Genomic DNA, 18333 nt, shown 5'->3' with positions numbered 1-18333 from the left:
GGAGATGCTTCCTCAACATGATAAACAGCAGACAACAGCATATGGTAGTTATTGCGATAAGTAAGTACTATGGCAAAAATGTGAAAATATTAACATATTAGAGTAAACCTTCTAATGGGATTTTGGTTTCAATTCCTATCTGCCAATAGCCATCTCCTCCACAAATTTCACAACACATGCCGGTGATAATAAACCTGATTCTGATTCATTTGCCACCACCCAACACAAAAAAATGAATTTCATTTATTGTTACTATGCAATTTCCACAAGTGCTTTCCTTAACAGCTTTAGGACTGTAACAGAGGTTCATTTTAGTTTCTTGGAAAAGCTCCAAACTCCAACAATAATAGGAAATTCTGGAAGTACTCAAAGCCAGGCAGTCTCTGTGGAAAGAAAGAGTTAACATTTCAGGTCAGAGTATTTTTTTAGAACTGCATAAGAGGGAGCATTCCCACTTTCAGCTTAACACTTTCAACCTGAACCATTAACTTTATTTCTTTCCTCAGATGCCACTCGACCTACTTGAGAGTGTCCAGTATTTTATATTTGTTTCAGACCTATGGCACCTGTAATTTTTATTATTCGTATGCAATTTCCAAAGTTTAATGCATGTTAGACTGGTAATATTTGGTGGAAATATGGACATCATTTGCATGAATAATCATTTTCCCCTTGAGTTCTGTTGAGCTACCATGAATTGCAGCAGTCAGTGTGATGAAAATTTTTCCTGAATGTAGTTGTACAGAAAGTAGTTAGTGGAAGACTTTGAGATTTGTGAGGTAAATTACTTGCCTCCAAACTTAGCCTCTTGCCCTGCTCAAGTGGTGATATGCCTATATCGGTTTAGCTTATGCTTTATGATAAATGCAGGATTAGTTGGTGGATTTAAAGATAATACTAATTGTGAGGAAATGGTTAGACTTTATGTTATAAAAGGTGGTCATTGTCCAGCATCTATGCGTCATGACTTCAGCCTGCATCTTGTCAGCTCAAGCCTCAATGTGAAACTTAGTCTTCCTATATCTGGATACAGAGTATCTTATTTGCAAGTTGTGAATATTATTAGATGGAATGCAGTTCAATGAATATTCCCACTCTTGACCTTGTGTTGGAGCTCATGTTACCATTGAAGTACTGGAAGTTAAAAGGGCCAAGAAAACTCCCCTAAGAAACCTATGCATGAATGTGTTTGGAATTGGCCTTGACCAGATGGGCTTCTTTGTGATGTGTGATGCTAACCATCAGAACTTTTGATTAAAATTTTGTTAATGCCACATTTGGTTAAGTTTTGCCTTATTAAGGGGAGTCTGTCTTGCTTCAATTATGGACATTATAGTCATATTCCATAAAATGGAAAAGTGAATTAATGAAGTCTGCCTAACAAATACAGTGCAAATTATAAACTGTGACAAACAATTATTCTTCTATGTAGTTTAGTTACCATAAAGAGGTATTAAGTTGCATTTAGGCTCTCATTTGAATGAATAATTGAGTGATGTTGCTTTGATCAAATACAAATAAGAATGATAAAAACTAGGATATGATTCATATTTTTGTGCTATTGTGGCTGAACACTTATTTTGTTTTTGCTATAGTGTATTTTCTGACGCTGCATCGGGAAAAGAAATGAGTGATGGATATGAAGGAATTCATACCAGTGGAAAGGAGAGTAAAAGTTCAAGAAAGCATCATAGGAGATCTACACGCACTCGATCACGACAAGAAAAGACTAATAGGCCAAAGCTGACTATTCTAAATGTGAATACTTAACTTTTTTGATAAAATGTGGCCTCTAAGTATTAGGTGAAATTATTTTAAGGTCAGAACTGATTTTCACTTTCTCTCAGGTATCAAATGTAGGAGATAAAATGGTGGAATGCCAGTTGGAAACTCATAATCACAAAATGGTAACATTTAAATTTGACTTGGATGGTGATGCTCCAGATGAAATAGCAATTTACATGGTAAGTAATAAAGAAAATCTAACAAGTTGATTGGCATAATGGAGCAAAATCAGACTGACAAATATAAGCAATTGGTTTTAAGATTTATGTACTTTTATAAACAGGTGGAAAATGATTTTATACTGGAAATTGAAAAGGAGATTTTCATAGAACAGATGAAGGATATAATGGATAAAGCAGAAGATATGCTTACTGAAGAAGCTGAGGAAGAAAGAAACTCTACACAAAGTACACATTTTCAGCAAGTTGCTGGCAAAATTGAAATGGAGAATCAGGTTTGTAACAGGTTACTCTCAGGAGTTTATGTTGTTAATTTGATTTTGAAGGATAGTGTTACGTATCCCGTAACTGGATCACTTACCAGCAAAGATAGAGAGGTCCGTTGAAGTCTGATGGCACTATCTTTTAGAAGTTTTTATTTATAAAGGGGCACAAAAGTAAGGTTAATACAAACATTCAGATAACATACTTCATCAATACTCAATCTAAAGCGCAGGTATAGTAATAATCAATAAGAAATAAGCTCTATCGTTGTTTAGGGGTAATATATTGTCCGATGTAAATATAAAAGTCTCTCGAGGTCACTGCAGTTGCAGTCTTTTAGCAGCTGCCGTCTTTTGGGTGTCGCGGTGGTGCACTTTGTTGGAGAGAGAGAGAAATAGGTATAGAATGGAACAGTTACCCGGCGGGTTTTCCAACCTTTGTGAGTTCGATCCGTCGGAGTCTCGTTGGGGGGGGGGGGGGGCCATTCACTTGTAGCCTCTCCTGTAGCTAAAGCCGTTCTTCCGTCGTGAGGTCGCCAATCCCAGGCAAGGAAAGGACGCACACGAGCCCCCCACCGGCTGTCGCTATTAAACGCTGTCACAGGATTTCTAGCGTGTCTTCTGGTGCGTCTCTGGAGTACCGCCTCCTGCAGTCTCCTTTTTATCATGACTGGCAGATTTGTAAATGTCAATCAAGGTAGGGTGATACAATCCCCACCCCCACATTGCCCGAGGGTGTCCATGTCCCTGATAGCTGGCACGTACTATAGAGTTGTAATTCACACAGGTGCCTCTAAGAACAATGGTCAAATCCGTTGCATTGTCTCTCATTTCCTGGGTCCAAGACCCGAATTAATAGTGATCTAGCGATTCTCCGGAAGTAGGGGGCTGGTCCCGCACCCTTCGGCCCCTCAGAGCTGTGGTATATTCATAACAATAGTAAATGTATATCACACTAAAATTGTATCAACTCTATTTCATAACTTGAGATGTCTAATGTATACTTTGTGGAAAAAAGAATCACTATTAGGAAATTCTGATCTTTTTACAGTTGTAGGATTATTATTAAAGCTCCAAATGTAATATCGCCTAAGTATCACCTGGTTAGACTTGTACTGGATATGTTCATACCAACTCAGAGTTGCAGCATAATATATTTAAGAATTGATTCAAATGATTTAATATTGTGAGTATTATAATTCAAATCAGTATTTTGGACTCAGAATTAAGAACAGTTGTTTTAAATCAAAGATTTTAAGCAGTGTAAAATATGATTTTACTGACATAGGATTTTATTTGGTAAAGAATGGAATAACCATTTTATACTTATGTAATCACTACAGTAAATTCCTTATTTTTATTTTGTAACCTTTTTGACATCGAGTAAATTACAGAGGTTTATATTGAAATTATGTTTTGTATATTGCATTTAGGGAGGAATTCAAAGATTGGTAATAATCATTTGAACGTTATTTTCTTTTGCAAATACAGTAGGTGTGTATATTTAAACTTGGGTTTTTTTGAAAATGCATTTAGATGAAATGGGAGATTGTTTTAGCAATATTAGTAGCTTGACCACACATCATTTTGTGTTGCATAATAAAAAAAGTTATGCAGCATCTGTGGAGAGAGAAACGGTTAATGCTTCAGGTTGATGGATTTTCATCTGCCGTTTCTTTGCTTTTCAATTATCTTATGTTCTTATAGGTTCTAGTCTAATGCTTGTACCATTTTCCCTGTCACTATGCAGATGTCAGCTTCTCACCAATGTCAACAGAATGGTAAGTTGGTGCACTTTGGAAAAACTGAATACATGGTTCATTGGATTGTGGTGCTTAGCAATATTGATCATAATAAAGATATGAAGCAAAATGAGTGAAATTCACTGACATTATACTGATATTTTAAATCCTCTTGACAGACAAGCTTACCTGTGAAGTTGAAAAATAGTATTTCGGGTTTGGATGGTTTAAATGTCGATATCATTGTATATCATAGCCAGTTACTGGACCTCCCACACCCATAATTTTCAAGCGACATGGAATTTTGCATGGGGTCAGCCTACCAAATGTTGCTTTGTTTTTTGGAATTACATCAGTGTATTTTGGAAGTGTTACATTTCTGGCAATTAAACAATTAAAATGATTATACTCATTTATTATACTCAAAGTAATTTGCAAGTTAAAGTAAAATCAAAATTAATTTTTTATGAATCTTAGTTGTTAAATAAATAAATTTTGTGTCAGTTATCACACATTGCATGTTTAGCATGCCTGGAAGAGATGCAAATAATCACATGTTCAATAGGACTAATATTTGTCCATTGGTATTGAGAAATCTCCTTATAGCTTTTTTTAATTGTTAAATTTCTTCGCCAACAATCCATAATAAAAATGCTTACAGTTAAATAGCGCCTTTAATGTAAAAATACTCTAAGTGCTTCATAGTGCAAAGAGACAAAAATAAGTGCTGTATATGTATATCTGATTAAATATTTGGAATTTAAAGGGAGAGGTATTGGTATTTCAGAAAGATATTCCAGAGTGCAGGGTTCAGACATTTTTGAAGATAGGTGTTTGATGAGGATCTTTATCATTGTTGTCAGTCAGCAAGCTTCAATTTTGTGGTGACCTTAATTTTTGTGGTCTTCAGGGACATTCATTTGGTATTGATAATAGTTCATTCCATGGAAATTTTTAGCAGGAGAGGCAACTCAGAACGTGGGCACTTCTGCTATAGCTCCTATTAGTATATTTCTGGAGATCTGTCATCAGAGCATACAAGAACTTTAGGTCTACCTACTGCTTAATGACCTGGGCATAATTTCAGACCTAACTCGGGCATTATATCTATCAGTGGAAAGATTGCTGACTATTTATAAGTGATCATAACAAGTAAGATTTTATGAGTGGAAGCAAGGATGAAGTGGGATACAAACTGTTAACTCCCAGAAACGTGGAGTTAGCTGTGAAGATTTAGGTGAAGGAGTTTGACAGAATGCTGAAACTTGCAAGTGGAAGACTGAAAGAAGTTCAAAGAAATATTTTGTTCAAAACTGGTTGTCTCAGAGAAAGAAGGATAAAGTTAGTATAGAATCAGTCAGGAAGTGTTGAGGGAATTTATTTTCATAGAATTAGACAATTATATCGTGCAAAAGCAGATCATTCAATTCAAATAGAACTTGCCAGGTTGTGCTCCAAGTCTCTCATCTTATTCGTTCAGATTTTACAGAATGATAGAAAATAATTTTTAAAAGATCAACGGTAATATCTGAGAGTACAGTGAGCAAACAATTAAACTTCAATTTAAACAGCTGTGTTTTTTAGATTATGAAATAATATTCACAGTAAAGATTCACCACATTATGGAAAGGTCCGAAGTCAGCTTAATTGGGAGACAAGTATGCACTCAGTGTACACCAAGTGTATTTTGTAGTCTTCTGCTAGTGTAGTCCATCCACTTCAAGGTTCGACATGTACGTTTGGAGATGCTGTTCTGCATACCACTGTTGTAACAAGTAGTTATTTGAGTTACTATTGCCTTGCTGTTATTTTGAACCAGTCTAACCATCGTCCTCTGACCTCGCTCATTAACAAGGTATTTTCATCCACAGAACTGCTGTTCACTGGATTGGTTTTTTTTTGCACCATTCTCTCTAAATTTTAGAGACTGTTGTGCATGACAATCCCAGGAGATCAGCAGTTTTTGAGATACTCAAACCACTCTGTCTGGCACCAACAGTCATTCCAGTCAGTCACCTAGTCACATTTCTTCCTCATTCTGATGTTTGATCTGCACAACACTGAACCTCTTGACCATGTCTGCATGTTCTTGTGTATTGAGCTGCTGCCACATGGTTAGCAGATTAGATATTTGTACTAATGAGCAGGTGTACCTAATAAAGTGGCCACTGAGTGTAGAGTGATTGCTGAAGATGCTGTACTATAATAAACACAATTTTGGTTGAAAATAAGTGAGCTAGCTTCAGTGAACCACATAATTTGCAAGAGGCTTTGAAAGAAATGTGGTCAGCCACATTCAAGTGTAGAGAGAGGTTGAGAATTTATGACATGTCACATTTATAGTCACACAAGATATAATTAGTAAGAATATTGAGAGATTTTACATCAGATTGAAGACTTAGGAGAGATTTTAAATGTGCTTGAAAGGTTAGCATGCATGTTTAGCATGTGATAGCATGTTTAAAGACTTTGGGGCAGGTTTGAATGTTGGAGTTGACACATTATTTGAAAGTTGACAACTGCCTTGAGATGGAGAGAATGTTTTATTAGTGTTTGGTGTCTAAGGAGAAGGAATTATTTCCCCAAGTAATTTATAATTCTACTAAAATAGAGTTACATTCATGCCATTTTATTTATTAATTTGTGCCATGGGTTTTGCTAGATGGGCCAATATTTATTGCTCATTCCTAAAATTGCAACAGTTCATTTGATGAAATGAAGTTCTGTGGTTTTGACATGTTGAGGAAGAAGAGATGGTAATACAATGCCAACTTGTAAAAGTGCAAATTGTTGGGATGCTTGAGGTATTAGTGTCCCTGTGTGTCTGGTCCCCAGTTGAGGATTGGAGTTTGGATGCTGCAGTGAAGAATCCCAAGTGAGTTTTAGCATTGTCTTTTTATGCTTATGGTGGTGGGGAGTCTGAATATTTGAGATGGGGTTGGGTGCTAATCAAAAAAGCTGCTTTTTCTAAGTGTGTTGAGCTTAAGTATTGTTGGAATGTTAAAAGCCTGAACAGATTAGATATGGCAAAATTATTTCCCATGATGGGGGAATCTAGGACAAGAGAGCATGACTTCAGGATTGAAGGATGTTTGTTTAGAACAGAGATGCGGAGAAATTATTTTAGTCAGAGGGTGGTTAATCTGCGGAATTTGTTGCCATGAGTGGCTGTGGAGGCCAAGTCATTGGATGTATTTAAGGCAGAGATAGACGGTTTCTTGATTAGCCAGGGCATCAAAGCATATGGGGAGAAGGCAGAGAAGTGGGGATGACTGGAAGAATTGGATCAGCCCATGATTGAATGGTGGAGCAGACTCGATGGGCTGAATGGCCTACTTCTGCTCCTGTATCTTATGGTCTTACAGAATTTTAATAATCAGGCACATGGAGAATTATTCCTGACTTGTTCTGTATACGTCCTTATAGGTGGTGAGGAATCAGTAAGTGAATTCATCATTGCAGACTACTAAGCTTCCAAATTGTCCTTGTAGCCTCAGTATTCATGTAGTTGGCAAGCTGGTTACCAAGTTGTTGCTTAGGAGAAATCTAATGGTATTATTGATATTAAATGTTAATGAAAGGTGATTATAATTTCTCCTGATGGACATGTTCGTTGTCTGGAGCTTGGGTAGTTTATTATTGGAAAAGCAGTTAATGGGACTGAATATTGATCCTGAAATTGCACTGTGCATGCATAGCAAAGCACACTCTTAAAGTCAGAATTCTCTGCTTTTTAAAACAAGTGGGCTCTCTATGTGGTAACAGAATTGATTAACATAGATTTGAAAAACACGCATAGTAAGAAGAATGCTGTATACTAAGGTGATCAAATGCTGATGCATTGTACCATCTTTGTTAGTGTTGCATACTGGCCGAAGATGGTTTATTATATGTCCAGTTGTGGAAAACTGTCCAACAAAGGAGTCGGAATCAGCAGCAAATGTTTCTTCAAGTAAACCACCAGCAGCTTCGACCTTGGGTATGATGTTAACATTGTTTAATTTTATTTCTTTTTATTGAGGTAGAACGTGGAACAAGCCCTTCTGGTCCTTTGGGCCACACAGCAGTACCCCAGTTTTACTCTAGCCAAATTACTGACAATTTACAATGAACCTACCAACCGGTACATCTTTGGACTGTGGGAGCAAACCGGAGTACCCGGAGGAAAACCACACGGTCACGGGGAGACTGTATGAGCTCCTTACAAACAGTGGCAGGAATTGAACCTGGGTCACTGGTACTGTAAAGCACCATGCTAACCACTACGTTACGGTGCTACCTATACTTGTTGAGCTTGAACATTTTGAAATGGAGATGAAATAAATTTTTATAATAATAACAGAAATTGCTGGAAATACTCAGCAGGTTGATAAAGAGTCTTTGATGTGAAATATTAACTCTCTCTTCCCACATATGCAGCTTGATCTGTTGAATATTTCCAGTTTTTCATTTTTGTTATAAATTTCCAGCATCTGCAGTTCATTTGCGTTTTTAAAACTTGTAATTTAGTCAGAATACTAAATTGATTTCCTCAGTAAATATTGCTAATTTAAATCTGATAAAACGGATTTATATTTAAGCATTCAATGTTTAATTGTACATTTACACTTTGGATGTGTGTAGTATTAATGTTAACCTATTAACAGCATTTTAAAATTTTCTATCTGCGTTTATTATAGATTGTATATTTAATTTGAGGGGAAGTCGAGTAAGTCAGTACCTTAGGCTTTAGGAACAATTGTTCTAAATTAGTAGTAAATTAAAATTTGTAGAAACTTAATACATTTTCTTCAATTTTCAGAAACTGAAAATGCCTTTGAAGACAAGCAGATAGATTCATTAGCAACACAAATATCTGGTGCAGTTGCTCATGCTACTGACATCACCTCTGGACATCGCATTGTTCCTCCTCCTTCAGTGCCGGTGTTGTCTCATATTAGTGCCCCAGCGAATTTGCCTGTTCCAGTAATGTCCCCTAGTATTCCTACACTACAAATGGAGACTGAAGGTCAATCTAGAAAAGAAGTGCAACAGAGTAGTCACCAGTTTCATGATCCTGTTTGTAATGAATCAGGTATTTCATTTCAAAGTCAGGTTGCCATTCATGAGCATTTAGAACTTCAATCTAAAACTGTTTCTCAGCTGCAAACAGAAGAAGAATCTGATATAGCTTTCAGCCCCCCTTCAGTGGTGGACATGCCTTGCTGTTCAGTTGTTGATTCTCTTCCCATCCAATCAATATCAATTCAAACAGAACTTTCACTTCCTACTCAATCTGCAGACCCTAGTCCACTTCATAGCCTTTTCTTGGAGCAACAGCCTGTTATGCAAGCGTATGTGCCTGATATCTCGCAATCTGTTTTAATGCAACCTTTCACAAACCAGATTCAATCCTCTGTTTCCATTTCTGGAACAGTAAGTAATACTTCAAGTTCTCAGCCACAGAGTCCTGCACCAGTACCTGCAAGTATTAATCAACAGTACCCAGCACAAACACAGTCGCAATCAATTACTGTGACTGGTGTTATTAGCAGTCAGCAACAGCTTTCTCTTGTAGTTGAATCGGATGTGGAAGGCCCACGTAAAATTGAATTTATAGATAAAACAATAAAGTCATTGGATGAAAAGTTGCGTACTTTATTGTATCAGGAGCATGGAGGGATTCTTCCTGTTCATTCAGCTACAGAATCCTCTGAAACTGCTACTGCTACAGGAGATGTGGGTTGCACAGAAGAGCTATCCTCTGAACCCCCTGGTGAAGTGCTTAATACTACAGTTTCTGTGGCTGTTTCTGTACATGATGTAAAGAATATAGATGCAGCTATCCATTCTGTTTTGCCAATTACCCAAGTTCCAGTTATGGGATCACCACCAAGCTTCTCTAGTCCACCTGAAAATTTATCAGAAGAAACTTCCAGTCAATCTGTTTTGAGAGAGGGTCTGTACCAGCATGTGAAAGCACCTGTATTGCCTGTGGTTGGAGACCACACTTTGATTGCAAAGACTGGATTGTCTGCTGATGTAAGTCATACTTGCTTTTGTATTTGCTAGAAATGTTGTCTTTGGAAATGTATTTGGTGTTGAATTTTTAAAAAAAGAAGTGTGCTTAATATTAATGTCACCAGATTGGTATTTAATTTTTGGGTTCCATTTAGTGTCAGACCAGGAATGCTTTTCTATATTTTCTGAACTAGGATTACTCTAATGACTTGCTGGTAGGGTGAAGGAGATGAATTTGCTGCCTTAAAAATGACCAGATTCAAACTACCATGTTGTTTCTGAATCTATCCTGTTTGACAAGATTTCTCCTTGTATTAGCTCTATCATCTGATGCAAGCCAAATCTTGCAGTTAAGCTATACAAACATGATCAGCTTAGTCCCGTAGTGTTACCAAACTGTTCTTGGTATAAAGCTTTGTAGATTCTGCTGGGAGCTTATTCTGTGCTTTTTATATTTGCTGCTTCTCTTGAGTGGTCAACATGCAATGTTGATTGATTAGTTGAAGGAAGGTTTCAAGGGAACTGGTATTAATTCTAAGGATGTCATTTCCATATGCTTCTATAATACCATTTCATGTGTTTCTCTGTTGATGAGATACTGTAAGTATGAAGTGAGACCCTGGGGTAAAAAAAAATTGTAGTTTATGAGTAGAGTTGTTTAGACTATGGTGCAGATCTGTTATTTTAAATATAAGTCCCTATATTCAGAGTGTTGCTGTTTTGTCAGGGCTAGTATGTGCTTTTGTCAGTCCCAAATCGATGCCAGGAATTTTGCCCAATGTTCATTAATAGCATTTTTCATAATTACTTGATTCAATCAAGTAATCTGCTGTGCCATTTCAGAGGTTAGTTACAAATCCATTGCACTAGCAGGAGACTGAAGTTGTATATTAACTCCAGTGAATATAGGCCCAGAGCCATGAAGCACTTCATATGACAAGCCATTAAATCTTGGAATCATTGTTGTTTCTGTTTAACTACATATCAATTAAATAAAAGCATGTATGTGCGGATGAGGTTAACTTCAATATTCACTTTGCAGAGGGAGGAACAAATAAATGTGCATGGGTAAGTTATCAGTCAATAAGTAGTGTTAAGGGGGAGTCATTGTGTGAAAAGAAGTAGATCCATACATTACACTTCCTTCTCCTTCAGATTAATGTAACTTAAAACATTCAATTTCCCTTTAAAGCCATATTCAAATAAACAAGCTTTCATAATGAGATAAGATAAAACTTTATTTATCCTTAAGGAAATTATTGTTGCAAGGTTGCTCAGTCAGAAATATATACTTTAAAATACAAAATGTAAGCATTGATGTACCAAGAAAGTACAAAATATGCATTAAAAAATAATAGTGCAAAATACAGCCGAGAAATGAAACCATATAATTGTATACTTGAGGAGTTGTAGAGTGTTGTAGCCACAGTGAGAAACGATCTCCTGTGGTGTTCAGTGATGCACCTTGCTGGAATCTGTCTATTACTAAAGGTACTCCTCTGTTTGTCCAGTATGTCATGGGGGGGAGGGGAGAGGGATTGTCCACAATACTTTGTAGTTTCTGTAGTTCCCTCTTTGCAGGCACAGCCACCAGGAAATCCACTTCCACCCTCAGAATAGAACCAGCCTTCCTGACAAGCTTATCGATTTTCTTGGTGTCAACTGCTCTCACCCTGCTGCCCCAGCAGACTACAGCGTAGAATAGAATGCTGGCCACCACTGAGTTGTAGAACATCTGCAGTGTAGTACTGCAGACAGTACAGTTGGCTCTGTTCCTTGTACAGAGCCCTGTATTTTTAGTCCAGTTCAGTTTATTTTCCAGACGAGTTCCCAGGTATTTTTAACTCCTGGACGATTTCCACATCCGTTCCCTTGATGGAGATGGGAATGTTGGGTGTTTCCACCTCCCTGAAGTCCACTACCAACTCCTTTGTCTTGGTGCTCTTGAGCTGTAGGTGATACAGCCCATACCACTCAATGAAGTTGTCCACCACTCTTCTGTACTCAGCCTCTGGACCTTGGCTGGTACGGCCCAATACTACCAAATCATCCGAAAACTTCTGCAAGTGATAAAGACTTCAAGTTGTACCTGAAGTCTGAGGTATATACGGTAAACAAGAAGAGGGACAGGACAGTCCCCTGAGGTGCTCCTGTGCTGCTAACTATGGTATCTGATACACAGCTCTGCAATATCATAAACAATAATTGTCCATAACTATCTTCACTACACTAAAGATTCAGTCTTTTGGTGACACTGTTTCTTTCAGGATAGCGCTTTTGGACGTGTGAAGCGGCATCAGATTTGGCAGGTGTCCTGTCAAAGACTACTTTCTCTGCAGATGTCACTTTGCTGTTAGTGACATGATCATCACTGATAAGTAAGTCTGGTGGCTGTAATGTGTCCGTCTTGTTCGATGCAGAGGATTGAGGTGTATTGTTCAGCTGATCATCTTGTAAATGGTCCACATGACGTCTCCATGTATGATCTCCAACATACACTGTGTACATCAGTGGTCCAGTTCTTGTTACTTTCCTATCAGGTGTCCACTTACCTTCTTGGTAATCACACGGTAGGACTTCTGGTCCAACCTTGAAATTCCTTGCTGATTTACTTGGAAACTGGCTGAACTGTTTATTCTGCACTTCCCTCAATTGATCTCGTTTCAGAAGCTCTATGTGAGGATGCAGATTCCTGCTCATGAACAGCATGGTAGGTTTTTAATTTGTCATCATGTGAACAGAGTTCCGATACCCACAATGTAAGTTGGCTACCTAGTGTAGAGAAATGTCCTCCTTGTCCATAGCTTTAATGGACTTCTTAAAGGTTTAGATAAGCCTTTCAGCTAACCCATTCATTGCTGGGTGGTGAGGAGCTGAAATATTTAAACCCTTTTCTTCGTGAATAATCTGAACTCTTCTGATGTGTATTGTGGTCCGTTGTCATTCACAATTTGTTCTGGTAAGCCATTTCTAGAGAAAGTGGTTTCTTCTCTGAGGACTGTCTTTTTTGAGGTGGTTAACTTTATTGGTATGACCTCAGGCCACTTTGAATGAACATCCACAGCAATCAGAAACATGGAATCCATGAATGGCCCTGCAAAGTCATTATGCACTCTTTGCCATGGTGAAGATGGCCACTCCACGGGTGTAAAGGTCCCTCTGGAGTGTATTTGGAACTTTTTGGCATCCCAAACAGCTTTAGGTCAAATCTTCAATCTGTCTGTCTATTCTAGACCACCACACATAGCTCTGGACGAGATTCTTCATATAGGTATTCTTCATGCAGGTTCTCTAACACTCCGGTGTGCGGTTTAGAGGGAACCACAACGTGAGATCCACACATCAACATTCTTTGACTACCGACAGTTGGTCTCTAATCACTGATAACTCTGGAAACATAGGGTTACCATGAGCTGGCCATCCTTGTATGGTAATGTCATTGACTTTTGACAATGTCAGGCCATTCCTTGTTTCTCTTTGTATTTCTGAATTTGTTACTGGCAACTCTTCCACCAGTGCTGGGTGGAATAGCTCTGCTGGGTCAAAGAATGGAGACTTCTTCAGTGGCCAACAGTGGAAGATGTGACAGTCTGTCAGTGTTGCTGTTGTGTATGGTACCTTTGAACTCTGTCATTAAGAGCCCCTAGTGTTACGTATTCAGGCAACAATAAATATATATGAGATAGGCAAGGGTTTTTATAACAAATAACACGTTTATTAAACACTGAAAACAAACCCCCCAAAAGTAAACAAACACTAACGTAACCGGAAATCAGCTGCTGTGCGGCAGCTTAAACAGTTCTTAAAGCGATGCAGCAAAAACAGTTCTTAAAGCGATGTTGCAAAAACAGTTGTTTAAAGCGATATTGCCAAAAGTTCAAAATGCTCAGTCCATTTAAAAGGAGAGACTTTTTAAGGCGATTTAAATTCTCTTCCACGTCGTTGTCCTTCGATCCCCGGCGTCGAACTCTTCCCACGTAGAATTTTATGAAACGTAACGGTTTAAAGGCACTGACCTTTCCTTCCACACTATTCTCAAATCCTTTCTGGTCAACCCAGGGATTAACACAAGAATAGTCAACGAAATCCTTCCGAATGAGGATCACACAAGGTCGAACCCAATCTACCGTCGAAAATTGATTCTTCTCGATCTTTAACTTCCGAACTCCGATATTCACTCTCCACTAGTAGTATTGTAAAGAAACTGCTGGCAATGACCTTTTAAACTTTAGGCATTAGATAAAACTTCATCTTTCAACTAAACTGCGTCATCACATTAAATCACGCAGTGGCATGAAGTCAACATGGCAAATCCAGCCACAAACTGCCCCTCCCCACAGGGTGGGGTCTTCCGTTTATACCCTGTGTAAAAAAAAACCTGTCACATGACCTCTACTGGCGGGAAAATGACGTCACTCCACCATCACAAGACCATTACCTCAAGTCCAGTATAACTTCAACCCCAGTCACGTGACAAGGGTACCACTGTCATGAGTACGTAACACTAGGAAGACTAAGGGCCTCTAGGTCGATCTGTGCATAGCTATATTCTGCACTTGTCAGTGATCTTGAAGCAAGTGCAATCGGACATTCAGATCCATCTTTCATAGTGTGTGACAAAACAATACCAATGCCATAGGGGGCATTCAGTCTGTTGGGCAGAGGTGGGACATAAGGGTGAGCAGTTCATCTGATGTTATTAGTCTCTTTATTTCCTTGAATGCTCTTTCACATCTTTCTGGCCATTCCCACTTTGCTGCTGTTTGTAACAGTGCATTCAATGGGTGCAGCATTGTAGTAATATTTGGGAAAAACCAGTGGTAGTAATTTACAAGGCCCAAGTATGACCTGAGTTGTGACACATTTTTCTGGTTTGCAGCAGTGCTTCAGTCTTCTCTGATGACTTGTGTAAGCCATGCTTGTCAGTGACATGTCCACAATATGAGATTTCATTCTTGGAAAAACTAACGTTTCTCTCTCTCTTTGCATGTAAACCATACTTATTCAGCCTGGTAAACATTTTACCAAGGTTCTGGAGGTGCTCTTCATCATTCTTGCCAGTCATGATGTCATCAAGGTAACATTGTGACCCTGGATATCATGGAACACTTGGTCCATTGCTCTTTGCCAAAGACAAGATGATTATACTGGAACAGTCCCTTGTGAATGTTGATTGTGAGGAACTTCCTGCTTGACTCCTCAATCTCCCACCTGCCAAAGATGAAAAAATTTATTCAATTCATGGCAGGGGATACTGCATAGGACACAGCACAGGGTTGATGCTTATTTTGAAGGGTGCATTTGCGAACAGCTCTGGCCTTCCCTTGATCACTGGGACAATGGGTGTGGCTCAATCACTCCACTCAACCTTGGAGAGAATGCCAGACACCTCCAAGCTCTAAAGTTCAGCATCCACTTTAAGCATAGTGTGTAAGATGCACTTTATGAAATCTTGGTGTTGCTGCTTCATCCAGCTCAATTCTGGCTTTTATGCCTTTGAGTTTACCAATATCCTTCTCAAACACCTTCTCATTAGCAGCTGTGAGAGTCTCTGGTTAGTGCTACTATTTGGGCTGCAGTTGCCTGTTGATAACACATTGAGAGCTTTGACTATGTGTCAGTCTAGTTGGATTTTTCTCAACCATTCATGTCCAAAAAGTGCTGACCCTCCACTTTTCAACACATAAAACTCTAACTGCTGTGTTTTGCCTCTGTACATCACATTTACTTCCAGTTTGCCTTTGGAGACACTTTTTTGCCTGTGTAGGTCTTTAGCATTACTGAGGTCTTCTAATGGTAGCTTAGAAAACAGTCTGTTGTAGCTAGCCCCAGAAATTACAGACAAAGATTATCCTGTATCCAGCTCCATTTTCAGTTTTACACCAAACACATAGTTGTGATCTATATGATTTCACAATTGGCTTCAGTAATGATATGCAGTTCTAGGCATGGGAACTCACTCTGCTAGACTCTGTGTTGTCAGATTCAGTTTCACATTCAGTCACTGCGTATTTGTTTAGTTTTGTGGCTGGTTATTTTTCACTCTGTGGTTTTTCTCTTTGGTTGTTCTTTTCGTCTGACCTGCACACAGTCTCTATGTGACCTTGTCTGTGGCACTTCCTGCAAACTTTTTCTTTGAACCAACAGTCATTTGCATCTTAGGAGGATTTGCCACATTGATAACATTTTTGGCTTTTTGCACCATTCGAGGACATTTGTGCATTTCACATTCTAAACTCTTTTTCTTAAGTTCTGACACGTTCTGTTCTGGTGTCTCCAATGATACTGCAATGGTCAATGCCTGTTCTAAGGTTAGATCTCTTTCTGACAGTAGGCTTTTTTGAGTGCTCTGATATGCATGTCACATACAAGCCTGTCCCTTAATGCATCAGAAAGTCCATCTCCAAAGTCACAGTATTGGGGAAGTTGCACAGTTCTGCAGTGTATTCAGAAATGTTTTCATCCTTTGGTTCCTTTTTTGCCTCAGATTTTCTGTCCAGTTAGAAAATAGTCAGCCCTTTCATTTCTTCTACCAAAGTGCATGGCCATACACTTCCCAACTCTGTATTCCATCTGCCATTATTTAGGATCATAGAGAGACAGAAGAAAGGAAATTATAGGCTCGTTAGTCTGACCTTAGTGGTTAGAATGATGTTGGAGTCCGTTGTTAAGGATGAAGTCTCAGGGCATTTTGAGGCACATGATAAAATAGGCCGTAGTCAGCATGGTTTCCACAAGGGAAAATCTTGCCTGGCAAATCTGCTGGAATTCTTAGAAGAAATAACAAGCAGGAAGACAAAGGAGAATTGGTGGATGTTCTGCACTTGGATCAATTTTAAAATATTCTTAGTTGTATATAAGGCTCTGAATAATCTAGCTCCTCATATTTTGGAGTATCTATCCCCTTACATCGCAAATTGTATTCTTAGATCTGCAAATATTGCTTTGCTTGGTGTTTTTAGATCTAACCATATGAGAACTAGTGATGCGGCTTTTAGCTCTTATGCACCAAAAATCTGGAATACTCTACTAACTGAGACATATCAGGATAGTACTGTGGAACATTTCAAAACACTTCTGAAGACCTACTAGTTTTAATTTGGCCTACTTGTAGCAATAATGCCTGTTTTTGATTATTATATTTATATAATTTGGTGTATTTGATTACATTTATACTATATAATGTTTGTTAGGATTTTTAATTTTGTCTTGTATTTTTATGGCTATATTGATGTATCTTTACAATCTATGTAAAGCACTTTGAGCCTGCATCTTAATGTATGAAAGGTGCTATATAAATAGTTATTATTATTAAATAAAATGTGAAATGTCAACAAAATGCTGGAAATACTCCAATTTAGACAGTCTATGTAAAGAGCTGATATTTCAGGTCAATAAGCTTGCATCTGAATTGAAATGGACTGTTTGACCTTGGCTTTCAGTATTTAATCAGCATAGGTGCAAAAGACTCCATAATATCAATAACTAAAATCAAAGCCATTAAAGGGACATTGCCTACATTTATTTCTGAAGATATTTGTCAATTAACTTTTCATTATAAATGTGGCAAATCCTTAAACCATTGAAAGTTAATTTTATAAATGGTTTGTGAAACATAAAACCAGTAATTTTTAAGTAGAGTTAAGGAAAAATGCTAATTACATCACCCAGTATATCCCAGGGTTTGTAACCAATGAATTAATGGTAAGTGCTGAGACTGTTGAAGTATAGGCACTCATTGATGTAAAAACATCAAATGAACAACTTGTATTTTATTGGTTTGAATTTTGTTCTGTGAACGGTGAGGTTATCAAAACTCAAACATTAGTAGAAGACAGTGACATCACGTAACAGAACACATACAGTATAATGTCAAATAAGGGTACAGTCTAATCAACCATGTTACTCCACAAGCTTTACTACCCCTGTGCTTGTTGAAGAATTTATAGAAGGTAAAAATTTGCTTTAATTTTTCTTTACCTCCCTTTGGCCTAACAAAGTGTGGAGACAGTAGCTTCTGTGTGCACCAAGAGATGAGAGAAATCATAGATAGGATCTCGATGGACAGTATACACTTGGAGCAACAGGTTGTGGCACATTTTCGTTAGGCCACCCTCTGAGTCAGCCAATTACAATTTCTCAGTTGTTCATTCCACACCACTGCAGCTTGGAAATCACTGTTTCATTGCTATGGTGGACAGGGGCTTTAGCTGACTTTTAAAAAAATATTGTTCTGAGTTATGTGCGAGTTTTTAGACTCCAGGGTCAAAAGCACTGTAACAAATTAACACTCAGTGGATACCATGTGAACTTTTGCAAAAAATTACTTTAAGCACATTGCTTAAATTACTTAAGCAAGTATAA

General features: G+C 38.1%; 1 protein-coding gene across 5 annotated transcripts in view; it reads left to right on the top strand.

Moving 5' to 3' along the window:
• The window catches only part of wnk2 (WNK lysine deficient protein kinase 2), a 191645-nt gene that overhangs the window by 113392 nt on the left and 59920 nt on the right, over positions 1-18333 (top strand). For all 5 annotated transcript variants that reach the window (XM_073072185.1, XM_073072187.1, XM_073072186.1 and 2 more), the window contains exons 12-18: positions 2-60; positions 1596-1758; positions 1848-1964; positions 2069-2239; positions 3978-4008; positions 7829-7948; positions 8771-9990. In XM_073072185.1, the coding sequence (XP_072928286.1) occupies positions 2-60; positions 1596-1758; positions 1848-1964; positions 2069-2239; positions 3978-4008; positions 7829-7948; positions 8771-9990 (1881 nt within the window). The remainder of the gene's footprint in view (position 1; positions 61-1595; positions 1759-1847; positions 1965-2068; positions 2240-3977; positions 4009-7828; positions 7949-8770; positions 9991-18333) is intronic.

Source organism: Hemitrygon akajei, chromosome 19 (assembly GCF_048418815.1).
Source record: "Hemitrygon akajei chromosome 19, sHemAka1.3, whole genome shotgun sequence".
NCBI classification, from domain to species: Eukaryota; Metazoa; Chordata; class Chondrichthyes; order Myliobatiformes; family Dasyatidae; genus Hemitrygon; species Hemitrygon akajei.
The sequence above is the reverse complement of the archived record's forward strand: the minus strand, read 5'-3'. Positions and strand labels throughout refer to the sequence as shown.